The 18,442-nt window shown below is 39.1% G+C and overlaps 1 protein-coding gene across 2 annotated transcripts in view; it reads right to left on the minus strand.

Moving 5' to 3' along the window:
- Positions 1-18,442, minus strand: part of LOC117210996 — an 80,106-nt gene that overhangs the window by 13,149 nt on the left and 48,515 nt on the right. For both annotated transcript variants that reach the window (XM_033454520.1, XM_033454519.1), the window contains one exon: positions 1,890-2,210. In XM_033454520.1, coding sequence (XP_033310411.1) covers positions 1,890-2,202 — 313 coding nt within the window. In that variant the 5' untranslated portion in view covers positions 2,203-2,210. The remainder of the gene's footprint in view (positions 1-1,889; positions 2,211-18,442) is intronic.

The following is an 18,442-nucleotide window of genomic DNA, read 5'->3' on the forward strand; positions in this document are numbered from 1 at the left end:
CTAGAAGAACCTAAAATAATACATTCCACTGTAATTCTGTACGCTAAACCAATTTATATCTTTCATAACCACCGACTGCACATTAATAATTATTTGTAAACATCGAATTATCTAAACTTGTAACGTTCATTGTAACGGACAAGTTTGACAGCATATTCCTGCTGCGTGAGACTGTTTTAAACTCGAATTTTTTAAATTAGTCAAAATTATAATACGCGATATGGAAAGCTAACAGTTTCTAATAACACCGATAAGAAAGATATCAAAAATAGACACAAATTGAGGAAAATGTAAACCTAGGTAATAGATAGTTCACTACGGTCTATGATTACTGCAGCAGAAAGCAGTAATCTACCTATGATATTAATGTAAAAGAGCTAGAACTAAGATTGCTAGCCAAAGTTACTTTGCACAAGGAAAACGATTGATCCGGATAATTGCACAATATGTGTTTTAACAACAAGAAAATTTTGTACGTTGAAACCATTACCTTGCTAGTCTGTTCGAATGCATCACAATAGACGTCATTTCCGTTCATCTACAAGCATAGTACACGAAATCATCGCCGTAGAATATTTCCAGGTTAGATTTGCATTGTTACTTCGAAACATTAGCTGCTGTACTCATATAGAGTATCATATTCTTAGTATTATGATAGCACGTATTATGCTTATTAATTGCACCTGAATGAACTTCGAGTATTCCGCGCATCCTGTGGTCGCGCTATAATAATTCATAAATTGCGCAACCGTTGTCCATCGTGATGCAACCTAACCCGCATTCCTCTATGTAACAAACATTTCGCTCCTTCGACACATGGAGGTCGTGAGATAAGTCGAAAAAATTAAAGATGCCTGTCTAGGTGAAATCGCTCGATCGATGCGGAGCGAGGATCGCGAGTCGGGTTCGCGGATTCGTGCCTCTCAGGAAGAACAATCCTACGAGTAACTCTACATTTTTCGAAGAAAAATAGCCGAAACGTTCCTTCTATTCGTCGCGAGTTTAGAAAGCCGATGAGTGATGACGACATTATGCGTTCCAGACACGTTTCGATGGTTTAAAACGGTGTCATTGCCTGCGACGGTGACAATGAATGAAGATTTTATGTAGTATTCGTTGTGATAAGGTAGGAGAAGATGGAGAGCGAATCGAGAAATTCTGTAATCTCTTAATACATCGATGTAACTTTTGTCAGGAAATTAGATGCACGATATTCTTTAAAAACTTACGTCAAAAACATAAAGCATGATTTATTATAAAATTTACTAAAACGTTAATAAAAGCTATAAAAGAATGCCTCTTCGCTGCCTCATTTATTTCTTCTTTATTCGTAACATTTTGAAACTATGAGGAAACGTAACAGTCGTTAAACGCGTCCTCGATAGCTAAACGCTTGTTAACACGAGAAAACCGATGGCGTTTAATTGTCCCTATGGGTAATTATGAACCTCTGATTTCGTTAAATGTATTGTAAATCGCGTCATTGACTACTTATACCGAGTCGTCAACATGAATCATAATTTGTTTGATTGCTGACAAAATTACAGCGTCGATTTCGCTACGATGTTCATGCCTAAGATTGTTCGCAATTACAACATCGAAAAGAAGAGTGAAATAAGTCGAAACCTGCAGCGATAGATACGCTGTTTGCCGCGAGATACTCAATAAATACAAAATGACAAGGAATATGTATTGTTGAAAATGATCGATCTTGCTTCTCATGTAACCTACGTAGCCTTTGAAATTTTTTACGCCACCTCATTTTACATATCGTTATGCATTTCACAAGGAAAAGCGAATACTTTTTACTGTAATTTATCTCTGTCAATAGCAAATTTTTCTATTTTACCCTAACTTTGTTCGTTTTATTATCGTACGGAAATATTTACCACGCTGTTTCTCGGGCTCGTGTTCGACGATGAACGCAGGAACGGCCGTGACCATTTGATAATCGGCCTCGGCGACGTCTTGCTCCTGTTCCTGCTTAGTGGCGAGCAACGCTTGCATGGCGCTCGCGTCCCCGCAGCTTCTCCTGGTGTACTTCGTCCTCGAAACCCTCAGCAGGGCGGCTGGGCTGATGCTCTGACAGTTGTCCCGCGGCGTCGACGTCCCCGGTGGCTCGTCCAGGGTCGTCGGGCTCGACAACGAAAGGGCCACGTCGTCAGCACTATGGCGCCTTGATTTTGACAACCGTTTAAACATTCTGCCACCTGGAATCCAATCCACATGTTCCTGAGGATTAGTTTCGGTGTGGAATCAATGTAAAATTATACAATTAGGAATATCAAATATATTTCAATTAATTTCTTCGAAAATTGATACTCTAATTTGAAACGTTGAATATATTATGAAACCAATCGGTTCATCTAGTTTTTATCGTAAAACGATAAACGTAACTCAATCTTTATAGCATTCGATTTGAAGTAACGGTCACGTGTAACGCTTGGCATCGATCGCAGGTCAAATTCCTGTTCATGAACGCGAGCTACCTTGAAATTTAGCTTCCCCTAAAAACCAACAGTCACGTAAAAACAGCAACAAAGAGGCCGTATTCGTTACAATATACTAGCGAATGCGCTTCGATCCGTAACTTTCCAAGTACGATTTACCGTTCAATCCTCTTGGACGCAGCCAATACATCGTGGTTTTTTGCGATTCAATGGGAGGCAACGATGAACTCGATATAAATCACCGACCGATTCGAATCATAGCGATCAAATTCGTTCGGAAGAATAACGCGCGCGTTATATACGTACTCGTGTTTCAGAGCGTAGTTCACCGAATACTTTAAACGAAAAAAAGAGGAACCTACGTGGAAAGTAGAAAAACCATAGCCGGAAGAAATAACCGTTGTCTCCCGTAGATGTGTCATACTTTGCTTTTTTCATCGATGTTTGTTCAATCTCTATAACAGGATTTTCCTTTTCTGATCAGAACAAATATTATGGTTGATTGCAATCCGATTGGAGAGATAGCAAGAAGACAACCGAAAAATGCAAAAAAATAAAATCTAACTCCCGACGTAAATATCGTAGACTACTTGTAAAAATATTACGCGTCGCCAGCAATTTGCCATGATTTTCCATGGATACGCGTTTCCGCGGAAATTGAAACCATAGGAAAAGCGAGATCTAGAAAAGTTCGCTCAACGGGACGATGACACGGAATATACTGGAACTTTTTCCTCGACTTTTTCCTTCGTTTACTTGTTCCATGCCGGCTGTTTCTCTTGTTGGAGCGTGCACTCGTGTAAGCTTCGTCATACAGCTAGAGAGAGCAAGAACCTATTCAATGCACTTCGAAGGTCGTGTCGAATGCAATGATACGAGCACGAGACCGACACGAAGCCACCAGCAATCTCAGGATTATTAATATTTCGTCGATGTACACTGCTCTAATTGGAGTATCGTAAATGAGGCAATTAAAAGAGAATCTCTCATGAATTCTGTACACGGTTTTCGCACACTTGTATCTGTAAAATTAACCCTTTTGCGTTTTTTATATGTATACGACTTCTTTTATTAAAAAAGATTAAGTTTATAATAACATTTTATGCATCTTTTACAAAACTTTAAACAAGAAGTTTCAACAATTCGAATAACTTGAAAGCGATAAAACGCTACTATCGCACTATCTAAACGTCGCCTTTTATTAAATGGGAGCGAATGTTTGCAACTCCAACGTTTTTCGATATTGAGGTTTAGCTTAGAAGACTCTATTGAAAATCTTCCACTTTGACGCAAGAACGAATTCAACGTTCTCCATAACTTGCAATTGCAACAAATAAACGAAAAACTCACTGCATTCTTCCGTTATTCTCTCCGAATTCTCTATGTACATATACTTAAACTTCGTTATACGACCGAAGAATCTATAAAATTGTTCGACCATAATTAAGAAATTTTAGCCAATAAGCGGTTTTGAAACGCGTATCATCATTGTGACATGATCGAGTTGGTACTATAACGCAACTACGAAATTACGTTATTAACGTTCGAGTTTATTGTCCGGGTATCTCTGTTTTACATTAACCTATTAGTGTAGCTTAACCAAGTAAAGTATTTGACAACCGTATCGATGTGGACGATAATAGTTGCACTAGCTATCGAACTCGACGAAAACGAGGGAAAAGCGACGGTCAAAAATAGGAGATCGCAGCCGTGGAAACGTCCCGTGTAATAGGGGCATTACGGCGATCGCAAGATATTATTTTCGAACGGCGCGGCGCGGCGGTAGCGCGGCTGCATGGAGAGCAATTAACTTCTCTCCTCGCGGTCGGGTACGAAGGCCGCTCGCTATTATTTATTTTCCTTCACCAAGGTCCTCTGGTTGTACGGTCAGGAGTCTAATGCACAGCCGAGAGACACAAGGCAACGGTCAACGGAACTCCCGGCAGAAAGAGACGAGGCAGAACGTCTTTCTCGGTGTGAACGTCCCGTTCCTGCAACCCTCCCACGCAACTCGCCCCACTCTGCTCTTTTCTCGTTTCCGTTCCCCAGCGTACTGCGGTGTATAATAAACGTTCTTCGATTATTAATCGAGATTTCTCACCTCGCGAACGAGATACCTCACGAACTGGTTTCTATTTATTCTTGACGATTCTTAGAACCAGGCATCTCGTGAGTCGAAGTTCCATCTTTGTAATATATCAGGAAACTTTCTTATGCGGTATAGCCAAATAAAGCGACTAAATCTCTAATGAAAGCAGCACGCAATAATAGTTTAAAATGTCGAAAGGCGGTAAAGAAATTGGCAATTAAACGATTAAGCTCGTCTCGCTATTACCGCATAAAGAAGAATTCGTATCCTCCCTCGACTTACGAACTTCCATTTAACCCGGAGCGTACTTTATGACCTCCTTCTTACAATTACAGAAGTCGCCAACTCTCGTAACTCTCGTAACATTGGTATTTCTACGCAGTCAATTAGCTGGATGAGCGAGAAGGAAGGCCGCATCGCGCCGTGCCGTATCGCGTCGACCTCCTTATTCTTCCCCCGGTCTTGTCTTGCTCCGGCTCTTTCTTCGTAAATTAAATTTCGTAAATTAAACCGTTTTGCAGTGAAAGTGACCTGATTTTACCAACAAAACCAACGTTCAGGAAGAGGTTCCTTCAATGTTAACAAGATGCACATCGAGAGATCGTCTACGATCATCGGACATCCGTCACCAGCCGCGTTTCTTACGTTGTCGCTATTAAATTACATATATCGTTCCATCGATTTTTAGCAAAATAATCTTGCTCAACCGTAACGAATGCGATATTGCGCGCGACGCTCATTGACAGCAGTAGGTACCGAGAGAAGATGCGGATTTACCGGCTGGATAATAGCTCGATTCATTGGATCGGTCCTTTTGGTAAATGGACGATCATTGGTCTGGAAAAGTAATCGTTTTGCCTTGTTTCTTCTTCGTTTATATCGTTTGAAAGAAACAATCAATTTATATTACACGGTGTGTTGTACCATAAGAAATTCTTGATTCAAAGCGGTGATACATAAAAGATGTAAAAAAAAATTAAATTTAAACGCCGTACATTTCGCAGAGCACATAAAGCACGAGAGAGTTTCCTGTAACATCGTTAAAATATGGCTGCAAGGCCCGTCAAAGAGCTATCTGATTCATCCCGACGTTTCATTAAGGAGTACATTATCGATCACAATGTAGATTGCATTTTACGTGATCGCGGGATGAACCGTTGCCAAGAGTAAAGAGAAAACTCCGAACAACCGCCGTTCCCTCGGTTGCCGTAATGGCCCGGCACTTTCAATTTTCATTTTTCTGCTTTTCAATTATGAACACGCTCGCGTGGTACCGCCGACGAACTGTCGGTTTCAATCCCCTTTCGTTGCCATGTTCGTCGCGGCGATTTCGCGGAGCAACGGCGCGTGCATTCAAAACGTCAGATTCTTCGCTCGCAAACTCCAGGCACGAAATTAATTCATGCGCGGTTTTTTCGTTCCTGTCGACGTGTGTATCGTGTCTGCGACGCGTGAACATCCACGCACTGTAACTTGCGTCGCACAATCGACAGATTGCGTCGCTTCTTTAAGAGGGCCTCCGCGTTTTCAAAAATATCTGAATCGCGACAAACATACAGTCTGCGGGAAACCAAATGAAACGTAGGTGAAAAAATTTGTGAAAATCGAAGCTGTTACCATTTTTATTCGTTCGTGTAGAAATGATTCAACCGGTTTTAATAATCGGTAACTAAATATGTGAGTAAATAAATTGATGGCTAACAGCGGTATATAGCTATTCCTGCATCTGCGATTTTCATCGACGAAACAATAAAATTGAATCGGGTGAAACGGAATGTCGATGTCTCGAATTGTAATGCAAATAATCGAAGACCATCTAAAATAGGTGAAGCCGCGGCATTCGGGTTGCATTCGATCTTACACGCGGCTTAATGGAAAACGATTAGTTTTGCGGAATAAGCTGCTATACACTGCTTAACGATCGTTGATTATCCATTAAAAGGACGGTTAATCAAGCCGTGAAATCTTTATCAAAATCAGTGTATCTTCAATTTAATTAGCCAATTTCAACAGTGATAATAGTTTGCGATGAATGAATTCAATTTTACTCTGTATATTTAGAATGTAAGTGAAATATCTTTTTATCGGTAGCGTTAAATCGTAGAACTATGTAAGTGCGTTAGAAATAATTGATACGAATTAAGAGAGAATTAATTATTTATTCTCATAGATACATATAGTTATGTATCCTACCTAATTTATACTGTTTATATTTCATAATTCCAAATAGTAACGGATACTTTCTTAGTCCATGAAGGTTTTTGATTAGATCGCGATAACCCGACTCGTATCGATTAAAAGGCTTCCCCTGTCTCGTAAGAAAGCTCTCTTGAGACTAGTTCTTGTTACGAGCGCGAAGAATCTCTCATTGTTTCGCTTTATATCAGACAGTTCATCGATATTGTTGTGACTAAGGGCGTGGATAGTGACATGATCGTAAATTTCACTTGAACTGGAGAACCTGATATTTCGAGTAAACACCAATTATTTTTAGAAGGAGCTCACAGATCCCAAATGACAATTACGTATTGTTTTCAATCGCTATACAATAGTATGACTTCTAAATTTAAGTTACTTTTGATAAAGTAGACAATTAAATACCGTTTGCTCTTGCTATATTCGGATTTTAGTGCAAATTAGGAAATGAATTTCCATTGGAAGGAATACATGCTATTGACGGTGACACTACCACATATACAAATATGGTACCGTCTATGTATGAGAATGCAAAGGAACATTAATTGAGTAAAGAAATTCAGCAGACATTGAGCAAACGCCATGTAAACACGCATCGCATCTGCTCCAAACCAATCAAATCTCGACACAGTCTTATCCCTTACAACAACATACCTCGGTCCAGGGATTAGAGCATCTAAAGGAACACCTGAATCAGTATTCTTTATTCCAAAAGTTCTCGGCTTTGCGGAGCTTCCTCGAGGACAACAATCGTTGATCATCGTTCGACGACGAAGAGAGACCGGCGCATCAAGATCGATTCTTGTATCCTTCTACAGGCTGCACGTTTGTTTTTTATGGACGCGTCGACGAGTTAAACTCTCGTTCCAACGGGAAAGAAAACCCGTGTCGGACGCCCCGGCCCCCTAATTAACGCGTGCGCCAGATAACCGCAAAGAGTCGTTAATTCGCGCAGAAACCACCTGTCAGACACTCGAAGACGTGTTCCTCGTGTCTATTGGTCGACGTGTGACCGGTCTCATCGCGAGATCGCAAGCCACGGAACCGGCAGCGGCCGCGAAATCGACATGCCAGATCTTTGGACAGGGCCGAAACCCTTTTTCGACCGGAATACGTCGCGCCAATTATAATTGCGTACGACAGTAGGCTTTTAACCGATCGACGCTGTTGCCGGTTTAAATTAACATTTTGTGACTATATTTGACAGGCTAGATAGCCGACGTTGAAAGTAACTACTTTTGAATTACGTGCTAGCCCAAGCGTTAATTCGTATCTCAATAAAGAAACGGAAAGCTAGAATAAAAGATTCGAATTTCTTTTACTTTTCAAAACGAGCGGAAGGATATCTATCAAGCGAGTACATCTTTTATTCATCGTACAAGATTTAGAAATCATAGTTACGTGCAAGAGAAAGCACGTAACAATTGACTGGCTGTTGACAGAAACATGCTGGAGAAAGAAGGAAGCTGCATCTTCGCTGAAATATACCGTAGACCTACGATTCTTCGTGACTGAAATTACAATTACGTCTACAATGTCTACTTTAAGCGAAAGTCAGTAGTAACTATTAAAAGCCAATTTACAACGAACGTTGTTAAAACATTTATGGAACATTTCATGGTAAAAAGTGAGGGAAACGATGTACGCGCGAGCTCTCTCGAATATCTTCGCTACTCGTACACCTGTCGTGGCAAACAAAATGGTACCGAAGCCAGGAGCTTTATGTTGTACTAATTCGCGGTTTTGATCGTATGTATTGATATTGATATGTATTGATCGTCGCAAAGAAATTTTATGTGCACGGAAGCAATTATACGCGACAGAGAACCCGGTTAGATTGCAATTTTCTATTTGTATCGAAGAGAGCGTATCCGTTTTCATCGTTATTAAAAGGGAGCTTTCCTTTTTGAAATTCTGGCGAATGCCAAAGTACCTTAGAAACACGGCAAGCGACCGGCCACGATGAAAGGATAAGCCGAATCGGCTGGTTTCGAGCCTCGAGAACGCTTTCGTTAAATATTCATATACGCGATGCGAATGGACGGAACTAATGGTTAAGAATGATGAATGACGAGGCGAGTTGTGAAATGGAAAATGAAAATTTCTCGGCTATCCTCCACTTCCCCTCTCTCACTAGACATGTTCAACAATCGCCGGCTCACGAGAAATTATATCGTTCTCACTCGAAAGAGAACGGTAGGGGAGTAATTAAGTATTTAAAATCATTTGTAGCCTTTTTGGATGTGTCACACATTGCGTTCGAAAATTTCTAGGCAAGATGTTGGAAAGTAATTGAAAACAACGGAGTCTGCATTTACTAATTAGGTATAATAACTCGAGCCTGTGAATATTCTAAAAGTTTGATCACGTAACCTTTAGTGGATTAGAAATCTATTTATTGAAATGCATGGAATTTTTCAAAAATTTGGAGAAAAAGCATTTTACGTGATATTTTTTCTTCAAAAACTGCTTCCAAATTTTACGTAGATTCGGATCGCTACGTCGCACCACTGTTCGGTTTCCATTAAACGAGAAACGATAGTTAGGAGAAGGAAGATGGAACGGTAAAATACGACGTTAATAAAATGTAGGAATTGTGACAGTTAATCGGCAATAAAATTTCTTTCCTAAATGAGATATCGATCATTACTTTTATACTCGGCAGATTCGATTTCACGTGTTGCTAATTGACGTTTTATTTTCGAGTGTTTTACGATTTCCTCGTTGTACAGAAAAAATCACATTAATCAAAACTTTCAAAAGTCACCAAAAGTATCGTTTTATTTGGCCAATTAACCGAGAGTGACCACTTTCGAGTTTTGGATTTATATCTTGCTTTCGGTCCTACTTCTTTCCTCGCTTCCAATAACTTTGAACATAATTTTTCGACACGAGTGAAAATCAACCCATTGTTGCACCGCATCGGTTAGTTTCTGAAACAATGCGTGTAATTAAACCATCTTTTCGACTCGAGAGTAAACTTTCGCTCGACTTAAATCGGAATAAGTAAGTTTAATTCGTGTTATATATTAAATAATTGGTTTAATCAAGATAAAATATTTAATCTCTCTATTGGGTGTAAGAATATCTTTTGTTAAGAATTCTTGCAAATAATGTTCCGAGAACCTTGTATATCTAAATTAAACGGGACGTTTCTTCTTTCCTGCTACCTGAAATGCAATTCTAAACATTCTCGTTGTTAATTTATAATGATAAATTGTTCCGTTTCATCAAGAAAGCTAGGTACACCAAGGTATGAATCTCGAAAACCGCCAATCGATTGATGGGATGAAAAATGACTTTTTTCTGTCTGGACTCATCGCCATTAAGAACGCCATCAATCAACATACGAAGGGAAAAAATTTTTCTGACTAGTTACGTAAACCAGAAATTTTCTTCTCGGTTTCTGCCGATTTCTTCATACGCTATTGATACTTGTACTACTGCTTCTCCCAGTCTTGATAATCATGTCACGATATCTTCGTTACGCGACGTATTGAATATAACTCGCAAAGAAATAGTAACATCACTCATTAATTATACGCGTAAGAAACGCTTTGTACTGCCAAATCTGAACCACCCTATTAAACGAACAGTATCGGAATCGGCGTATAAGCATACGGTACCTGCACATCTATATCTCATACAGGCATATCGCGTAGAGGTTAACAGCGATTTCAAAACGCTCGTTTCCCAGGACCAAGGTCTCCTCTCGATTGACCGAGAAACGCGCATAAAATCTTTCAACAAGCAACACCTAACCATCATCCTCCATCAGGTTACGCCGGACCGCAGACCAAAATCGAACTTAGCTTTATCGAGGCGCACCGATAAAACCACGAAGCCCGAGTACATCAGCGACAACAATTAAAATTAAGATTAAAAGAAAGGAAGACACAGATGGGTCGGGTCTCGAGTTTGAGGGCGAACTACCAAACTTACGAAGAAACTTACGAGACGCACTACGCTTCAGGCTGGAGAAAGTCCTTGCGGTGGCTCCCACTGCTGTGCGACTGCAATGCACCATCGTGCCATCGGGGGAATCTTATTACACGATTTCACGTAACGCACGTGCCGAGTCAACTGACGCGAGAACACGTATATACTCGCGCGAGCTGACAACCAGCCTTTGGAGAAGAGAGATCATCGTCGGAGAAGTGAGTGCCGTACGCGCCTCGTAGGGGATCAATCACATTCAGACGCGTCCCAGGCCAGATGAGATCGGAAGAGAACGGATCGCTTCCAAGTTCGAACGCTTGATTTACCACTCTGACTTCGTGATCGAGGAGCATCGCTTCCGGGATCATCGCGGAAGAAATCTAACGTGGACTAATACGACTAATTTTTGTCGTTAGAAACGATGACAGAATTAAATTCTATTTAAATACATCTATGAAGCGAGTTTGTATGTACGCATGCTTATTTCAAAATTCCTTTCGTTTCACGCAATAACAATAAAGAAATCGTAATAGCGTAACGTGTTTAACTCGAACCAGGTTTCTAATAGGGAGAAATCTCGCGTCACGGAAATTCTTTCGATTTTTCCAGTTTTTCACGTCATACTTGACGAAAAATAAGCCAAAAATTTTACTCGCCTTTAAAATCGCCAGCATAATAACTAGGTTCATAGAACGGCAAAGATGCTGCTTCGTGGTTGACCCCAACGAGAAATTTCTAAACATAGGAGAAACCTAACGAGATTTTATCGCGGAAGTTCAATCCTTTATTCCAAGTGGATGTTAAGTAGAACGTCATCGAATTTCTATCCTGCTCGGGTGCTCGTATAACCGTCTATGTAATCATCTTTCTCCAAGGAGATGCTTTTACGCGGGAAAATTGCAGCCTGCATTGTAAAAGTGTATACAGGGTAGCTTCGAAGTTTGCGCGCAAGATTAACATTCAAATATACATAATACTTATCGTTAAACGCATTTTGGAACGCGTGTCTAATTGATTGGTAAAAATAAAACAGAAATAAATAGTAGATATACTTTTAAATGAAAAACAATTCGCATTTTCAATAGCTAAAAAGATAATATGTGTAATAGTATGAAACGTCCTATATGTCTTTAAATACTGCATGTCAAGATAAATAGTTTAGCGCGGAATTCACTTATATCATATTTATCCTCTTCAATCTCAATTTACGCAACATATTTAGAAATTCTTCCACATGCCACAGATTTATCTTAACACCTTGGAACTGACTACATATTTGCAATAACTTTTTGTAGAATGCGGTCTAAACAGGGCTGTCAGTTTTCCATGTGCTGCTTTTAAAATATCATTAGCAGATAAGGATTTTTCTCTACTACAGCGGAGTGTAGAAATTTGTATCGGGTCGAACGCGGAACTAATCGAACTTTCCATTTGTCCGATCGATAAGAATGGCATAGAAGGAGCGAATAATATCTATTTCGTCGCTAACCTATCAGCAATTTCTGTTATCTGCGTTTCTCGCGTGATATATCACTCCTATTCGAAAAACTCTTTCTAACCGAAACGTATATCTATACCGGTTAATTACGTTTAATTGATCGATCTGTTTTCCTTTATCTACGAGGAAGTTTCACGGATGTTGAAATACCCGTGATACTTAAGCGGAACGCTCGCCAAACACGGCGAACAACGCATTTCTATTTTCACTCTTTCGCTCTTTCGAACAGAGCTACTCCACTTTTGCGAACAACGATTATGAAGTAACATTAAACACAATTTTTTAGATCTATTCTCAGTCGGGCCGTTTTAGTTTTACTAATTCTATACAAGTAAATAAGGAGAACGTTAGTCCGCTTGCTATATTAATGCGGCAATTATCGCAATCGCTCTATCATTAATAACTGGATGTAGGTAAGTAATACGAAATTCCATTCTTGTCTATAAATCGTGAGTAAATTTTTTCTTCAAGGCGTAATGGTTTTTGTCATAATTCAGAAATACGTATACTTAACAATTTGAAACTCCAATCTTTTCAACAACTACATGTGAGATATTTATCTCGTATCGAGTAATAATCACGCACGAGACGCGGCATACGTTTATTTACAGTCATCATTTTCCGTACCAATGACGCGTGGCAGACACGTTCTTCATCCTTTCACTCGTGTAAATCGATCGGCTCTGCATTCTTGCTAAATCTTTTAGAATCTACGTTCGAAGCATACATCGTGTACAATCGCATACATCTAGGAAATATTTGACCTTGCATTTTTCTACCATTCGTCCTTCTGGTAATCTTTGAAAGAATCTTGATTAACGTACATTTCTTGAATGATGTATTATCTTATTTTTTCTAATTCTTTAACACAATTTTTAGCACGAGGGAATCTGCGAGAATTTTTGCTGCTTCGATTTAAAATATTTGTTGAAAATGACAACGTGAGTTCTCGCTCGTCATCTATATGCTGACGACTAGTTACAAAAAGGAGTAACTAGAAGATATTAGTAGACACGGTCGATAGACCAGATAGATAGTTTAAGACTTCCTTTTCGTTCATTCCTTCGTGTCCCTTCCAAGTGTGTGCAATAAAGGTTTTTCGGCTCCGAGAAGTGTGGTGTTTTTCATCCGAATAATAAAGTAATAACTAACGCGATCCTACCTCTAAATATAAATATAACAACAATATTTCTAAGTACTCTTATATTCCGGTTGATGATTAAAGACACGGAACGTTAAGATCTGCGATACAGAAAATCGAAAAATGATTGAAGAAGTTAAACTTTAGAGCCCATACTCGAGATGAAAGTGCGCGATGCGAAAAAGAGAGCAGCCTCGGATCTCGATTGTCACAAGCATTAAATCGAAACGAATATTCGCACCAGAATCCAGGATAATGATTTCGATGGCTATCGAGGCACAATGAGTCTGTGCAATTTTACGCAGATGCGGGATAAGTAAGCATCAATTATCATTAACGTTAATTTGAAATTAACGTTGACCATAGCGAGAAATGATCGTTCCTGGCCGTTTGAGACCACACGAAGAAACTCTGTCATTTCGCATAAATACAAATCTGCCCATTAATTGTCGTTGCTATAAATTATAGTATTATAAATTCGGCCTTTTGATCGTCAATTTGAACGCTATTCTCGCAGGCACAGAAGATATTTCTTCTTTGATGCTTCGACCGTGGCGCGACAGTCTGCGTGAACGCCCCTTTACATTCAATTACTCGTTAACATGAATTCCACACAGCTGAGAAATGAAATAGCGTTGGTCACGGTGTTTCTAATCGCTCTTCGCTCGAGGAGCTTGCTCGAATGTTTGCTCGTCTAGCCTTGTAGGTGTTTCATCGGTTACCGGTATAGTCACCCATTGTTTCCGTCGATTTTGTACACGTACTTCTTCATTTCTTTTCTAAGGGCTATATTAATTGCAGTGATATCGCTTCAACGTTGAACGCGCGTTATAACATAGGGGAATAAGAATATTTGTTTTTGTTTTTCATTAATGTCTGTTTCCTTTATTCTGGATACTACAATAGATACGCAGTTACAAACATAGCAAGTAAAATATTCTTCTTAATGGAAACTTTGCTATTTTTATATCATAAATTAAACACAGATTTATGATACACACTTTTTTACCGTATTATCTTATTCACAAACAACCGCATATTTCCTTACGATTGCCAAACAATTTACAACCACATTTTTTATACTAGATATTTATTCATCCCTATCATGCAATAAGATAGAACGCTGTTATTTCTCTGGGCGTCAAGTTCTTTCGATCTCGATTCTTAGAACACATCCATCGACTACTTGGGAAAATAACGCGGGCGATCCAATCGCGTAGCAATTTGCACGTGAGCGTTCAATAGACACGTCGATGTTGGTATGCGCTTTGTAGGCTGAGATTCAGACGCATTCCTTGCACAACCAGTAATTTAAGCAGCAGCCGATTGATATAATGCGACAGACGTAATGTACCAGGAATCAATCGCGAGTGTCAACGAGTAACCACGCTCTCTTAGAATGTCACGTTCGACTGAAAAAAAATCCTATCGTCAAAGGATGCAAGTAATTTCGATTCGCACGAGCGCTGATGTTCCGCACGTTACTTCCGATACTTGTGCATCTTTTGCAATACTTGCGTTTCTAGATATTTATTTGGGAAATGTTGCTGCACGTTCTCGTCTGTCGTTATATTCTGTAGGATATGACGAATGAGAGTAGAATTAAAAATAAAAATTGGCAATAGGAATAATATTGACAAGATATAATTCCCTATAACTGTAATTCTGTAACCTAATTCACCTACTACGATAACTTTTTCCTTATCAGCAATTTACATATTTTTAATTCAGTTTATGTATTTCGGTATTTCTTATCGTAATTTTAATTCAATTCCTTGCACTCCATAGATCTTACTGCGGCATCCATCAAATATGTTCCCGTCTCAAGTATGACTCGATTCACAATATCTGTGCCATATCTCCTTACAAACCTAATTGAATTCACCCATTACAAATACTTTCTTTTTAACCATGATCTCTATATCTCTATAATCCAATCCATGAGTCATAATGTTTCTTGGTCTCGAATCAATTCTCTGGACTATATATGTCTTGGTACAGCTTTAATCGAATTCACGATACTCAAATCTTTTAACCCACTTCGGGCTACTTGTTTCTGCCTCTCAAAGTCAGGACAACACCCCTTCTATCCATTATTTTTCTTTTCATCTATTTCAATATTTCTTGTCCCAATTGTCCGAACCGATAGACCGTAATACGCTCGCGATACTTCGACATAGGGTTCGATCAACTTCTCGTTTCTATCTCGACTCGAATCGTGCGACCTACCGTCTCTTTCGATTCGATGCTACTCTATTCTACTCTACTCTACTCTACTATAACAAGTAATTCGAGAGCTTCGCGTTCGCGACATTTTTACACGCGTCATAACATCGTAGCTGATACGTAAGTGTGAACGAGCTGCGGCCACGTTATTACACAGGTAATACACCTGTTACCATACGCGTTGCGTAAGCCTCTTCAGAGGCGAACCCTCGGCTCAAACTGGCCACAAGAATTCCGAGTACTTTCACTCGACTTGCTTGTCGGTGAAGAGGTGTCGCGCACCATACATACGCACAACTGCCGTCGTTCGACAGCGTACAGAGAAGGTGAAACATTTGTTGCATACTTTCCAGCCGACCGGTAAAATTCGAGCGAAATTAATTCTGAAAAATTGATGGTTCGTTGCACGATCAATGAGAGTCCAACTCGGAGCGTTATATCCATTATACGCCACGCTCATTCGCCAGCCCGTTCGTTAGGTAATTTAGAAATTAACGTTGTTTCCCTCGACCGTCCTACGCGTGCTATGGATTCGCTGGAATGTAAACGGAGTTTGCGCGACCGACTAATTTTCGATAAAAACGATAACTCATTTTGTACTGAAAAAACTAATTGGTTCTACTGGTTCTTTTCTTTTTTGGTACCAAGAAAAAGGAATCCTTTTTTTTTTTTTTTAATATATCACTTTATAATCTACTTTATTGCTCTATGATAGCCCTAGTCTATTAACAGAATTCTATTCTAGATTAAAGTTATGCCAAACAAATAATAAATCGTTTGTACATTAAATTGTACATTAAATGACTCATGCAGCCGAGTCAAACAAGAGTAAAACAACTGACACGGTTTCAGACTGAACTCCGAAGGAACGATAAAAAGGATAGATAGGATATTTATTGACATAAGCGGAGGAATATCTCGAAGCATAAATCGGTGGATAATACGATTTAAAAAAGGGAAGAAAATTTATACGTGACAGAATACGGAACTATATGAGCAATTTAAGTCCATCATATTCAGCTACAAATTATCAGACAATTCGTCTGTATACACAATATATTAAATCACGATCAGGAAATTGCATGATCGATCGCAAACAGAAATCCGCAAAATAAATATAATTTATTTCAGGCGTTCACGATATTATTAACCATGCCACGATGATTACTAGTATCATGTTTACGTATTTGTTACAACATCGTCTTCTATTTTATTTTATCATCCGTTAGTTATCGAAATGTATCGAATTAACGAAATAGTCATCCGATATTCTTAGAAAGTTCATTTTCACAAATAAATTCAGTAAGAATTTCCTTAACTGTAATAAAATCTCTAATTTAGCATCGAATGCTGCTCCTTTGAAACATATCGACCGAGGGAATTTCCTCGAAGACACCGTAAGTGGTAATTTACTTACAGCAACGATTTCCAATTAACTTGCTGCTTTCCGTCGCATTGCTATGCTCTCCAGTTACGCCTTTATTATTTCGAACAAAAAAAAAAACACGTTCAACTCCGCATTCTAGTACATTGGGGCCGCTTCGACTCTTTTACGTTTCCCCTATTGAACATGACATAACGTACTACGAAGTTTCTTCAGCTTTCCCCGACCCTCGTCAAAAGGCTGCGCCATGTCTGTAATTTTCGATATTACACGCTACGGAGTTCGAGGCACAGATGTTCCACCGAACGTCAAACCACTATTTACATAATACGTTTTCTGTATTAAAACATTCGCCTGTCCAGTTGTGCCCGAACGAAAAATTTTTTATGACTGATGTTGCAAATTTGGTTTAAAAAAGGACGAAAATATTCTGAGAAAGCTGTTCGATTTAGACGATCTTTTACTTTTCGCTGACTCTTTAAAAATAACGCGTGGGTACTGTATAAAATTGTTCGCCAAGTTTGCAACTCACTATTTTATATTTTTCTCTCTATCCCACAGCGATATCTTTCTGAAACATCGTTTCATTGTACGATTCCAAGATAATTCCAAGTCCAAATTAATTGCAACCGGTAAAAAAATCTCATAGCGACAGAAAGTACACAAAACTGCATAAAATATTTGTGAATGAAGAAAGGGTTCCTTATCAATATGTCGTTTGCACGATTGAAGTTCTCCATTCATCAGGTTTTCCGCTGACCTATATTTCAATATGACACGAATTGTTTAACTACTTCCAAATTCTATACGTCTGGCTGCTGCACTGATTACGTAAAATTCTTTTCGAAAGGAAAATTAATGAAACATTTACTTCACATCATATAAGTGCAAATTCGATCGAAAGTTCGTGTGTAATACTATATAATAAATCTAACTCGGTCCGAAATACAAGAAAGTTCCAGAGCTTCGTTAGCTTTGATTTGCACATTTGTTGATCTTTGCCAATCTACTCTCTTAAGCCAACTACCCTCGAGCTTCTATCTCAGTCAGCAGAAAAAACTCGTATTAATCTCTCCTTGAAACTAAAAATCCGCCGCGAATTTCATCATATTTACCAGCAGTAGGCAGTTCGACCGTGAATCGAATTCGTATTACGACACAACATGATTTTCCTTTCGCCTGGAATTACGCACAATCTGTGAAGCTACTACGAATTGAGAGAACTTGCACGCGACGAGATTGTCCAAGTATACGAACTGGAAAAAAATATTCAACAGGGTTTTCAGCTGCAAAGCTACCTCTTTGAATTTATAGAAATTTGTTCTCTCTTTATTATGACGCTACGATACCGTTTAGGAGTAGAAATAACTTGTCAGGAAATTATCTTGAGTTTCGAGAATCTGTGTTAATTTTCTTTTGATTTTTACGTACATTATCTCACGAAAGAATTCGAAAGGAGACACTTGTCGCAAATGCACCATTTACTTGCAATAAAATACTTTCCCCTAAAAACTACGTC

Source organism: Bombus bifarius, unplaced genomic scaffold (assembly GCF_011952205.1).
Source record: "Bombus bifarius isolate JDL3187 unplaced genomic scaffold, Bbif_JDL3187 scf7180000008214, whole genome shotgun sequence".
NCBI lineage: Eukaryota > Metazoa > Arthropoda > Insecta > Hymenoptera > Apidae > Bombus > Bombus bifarius.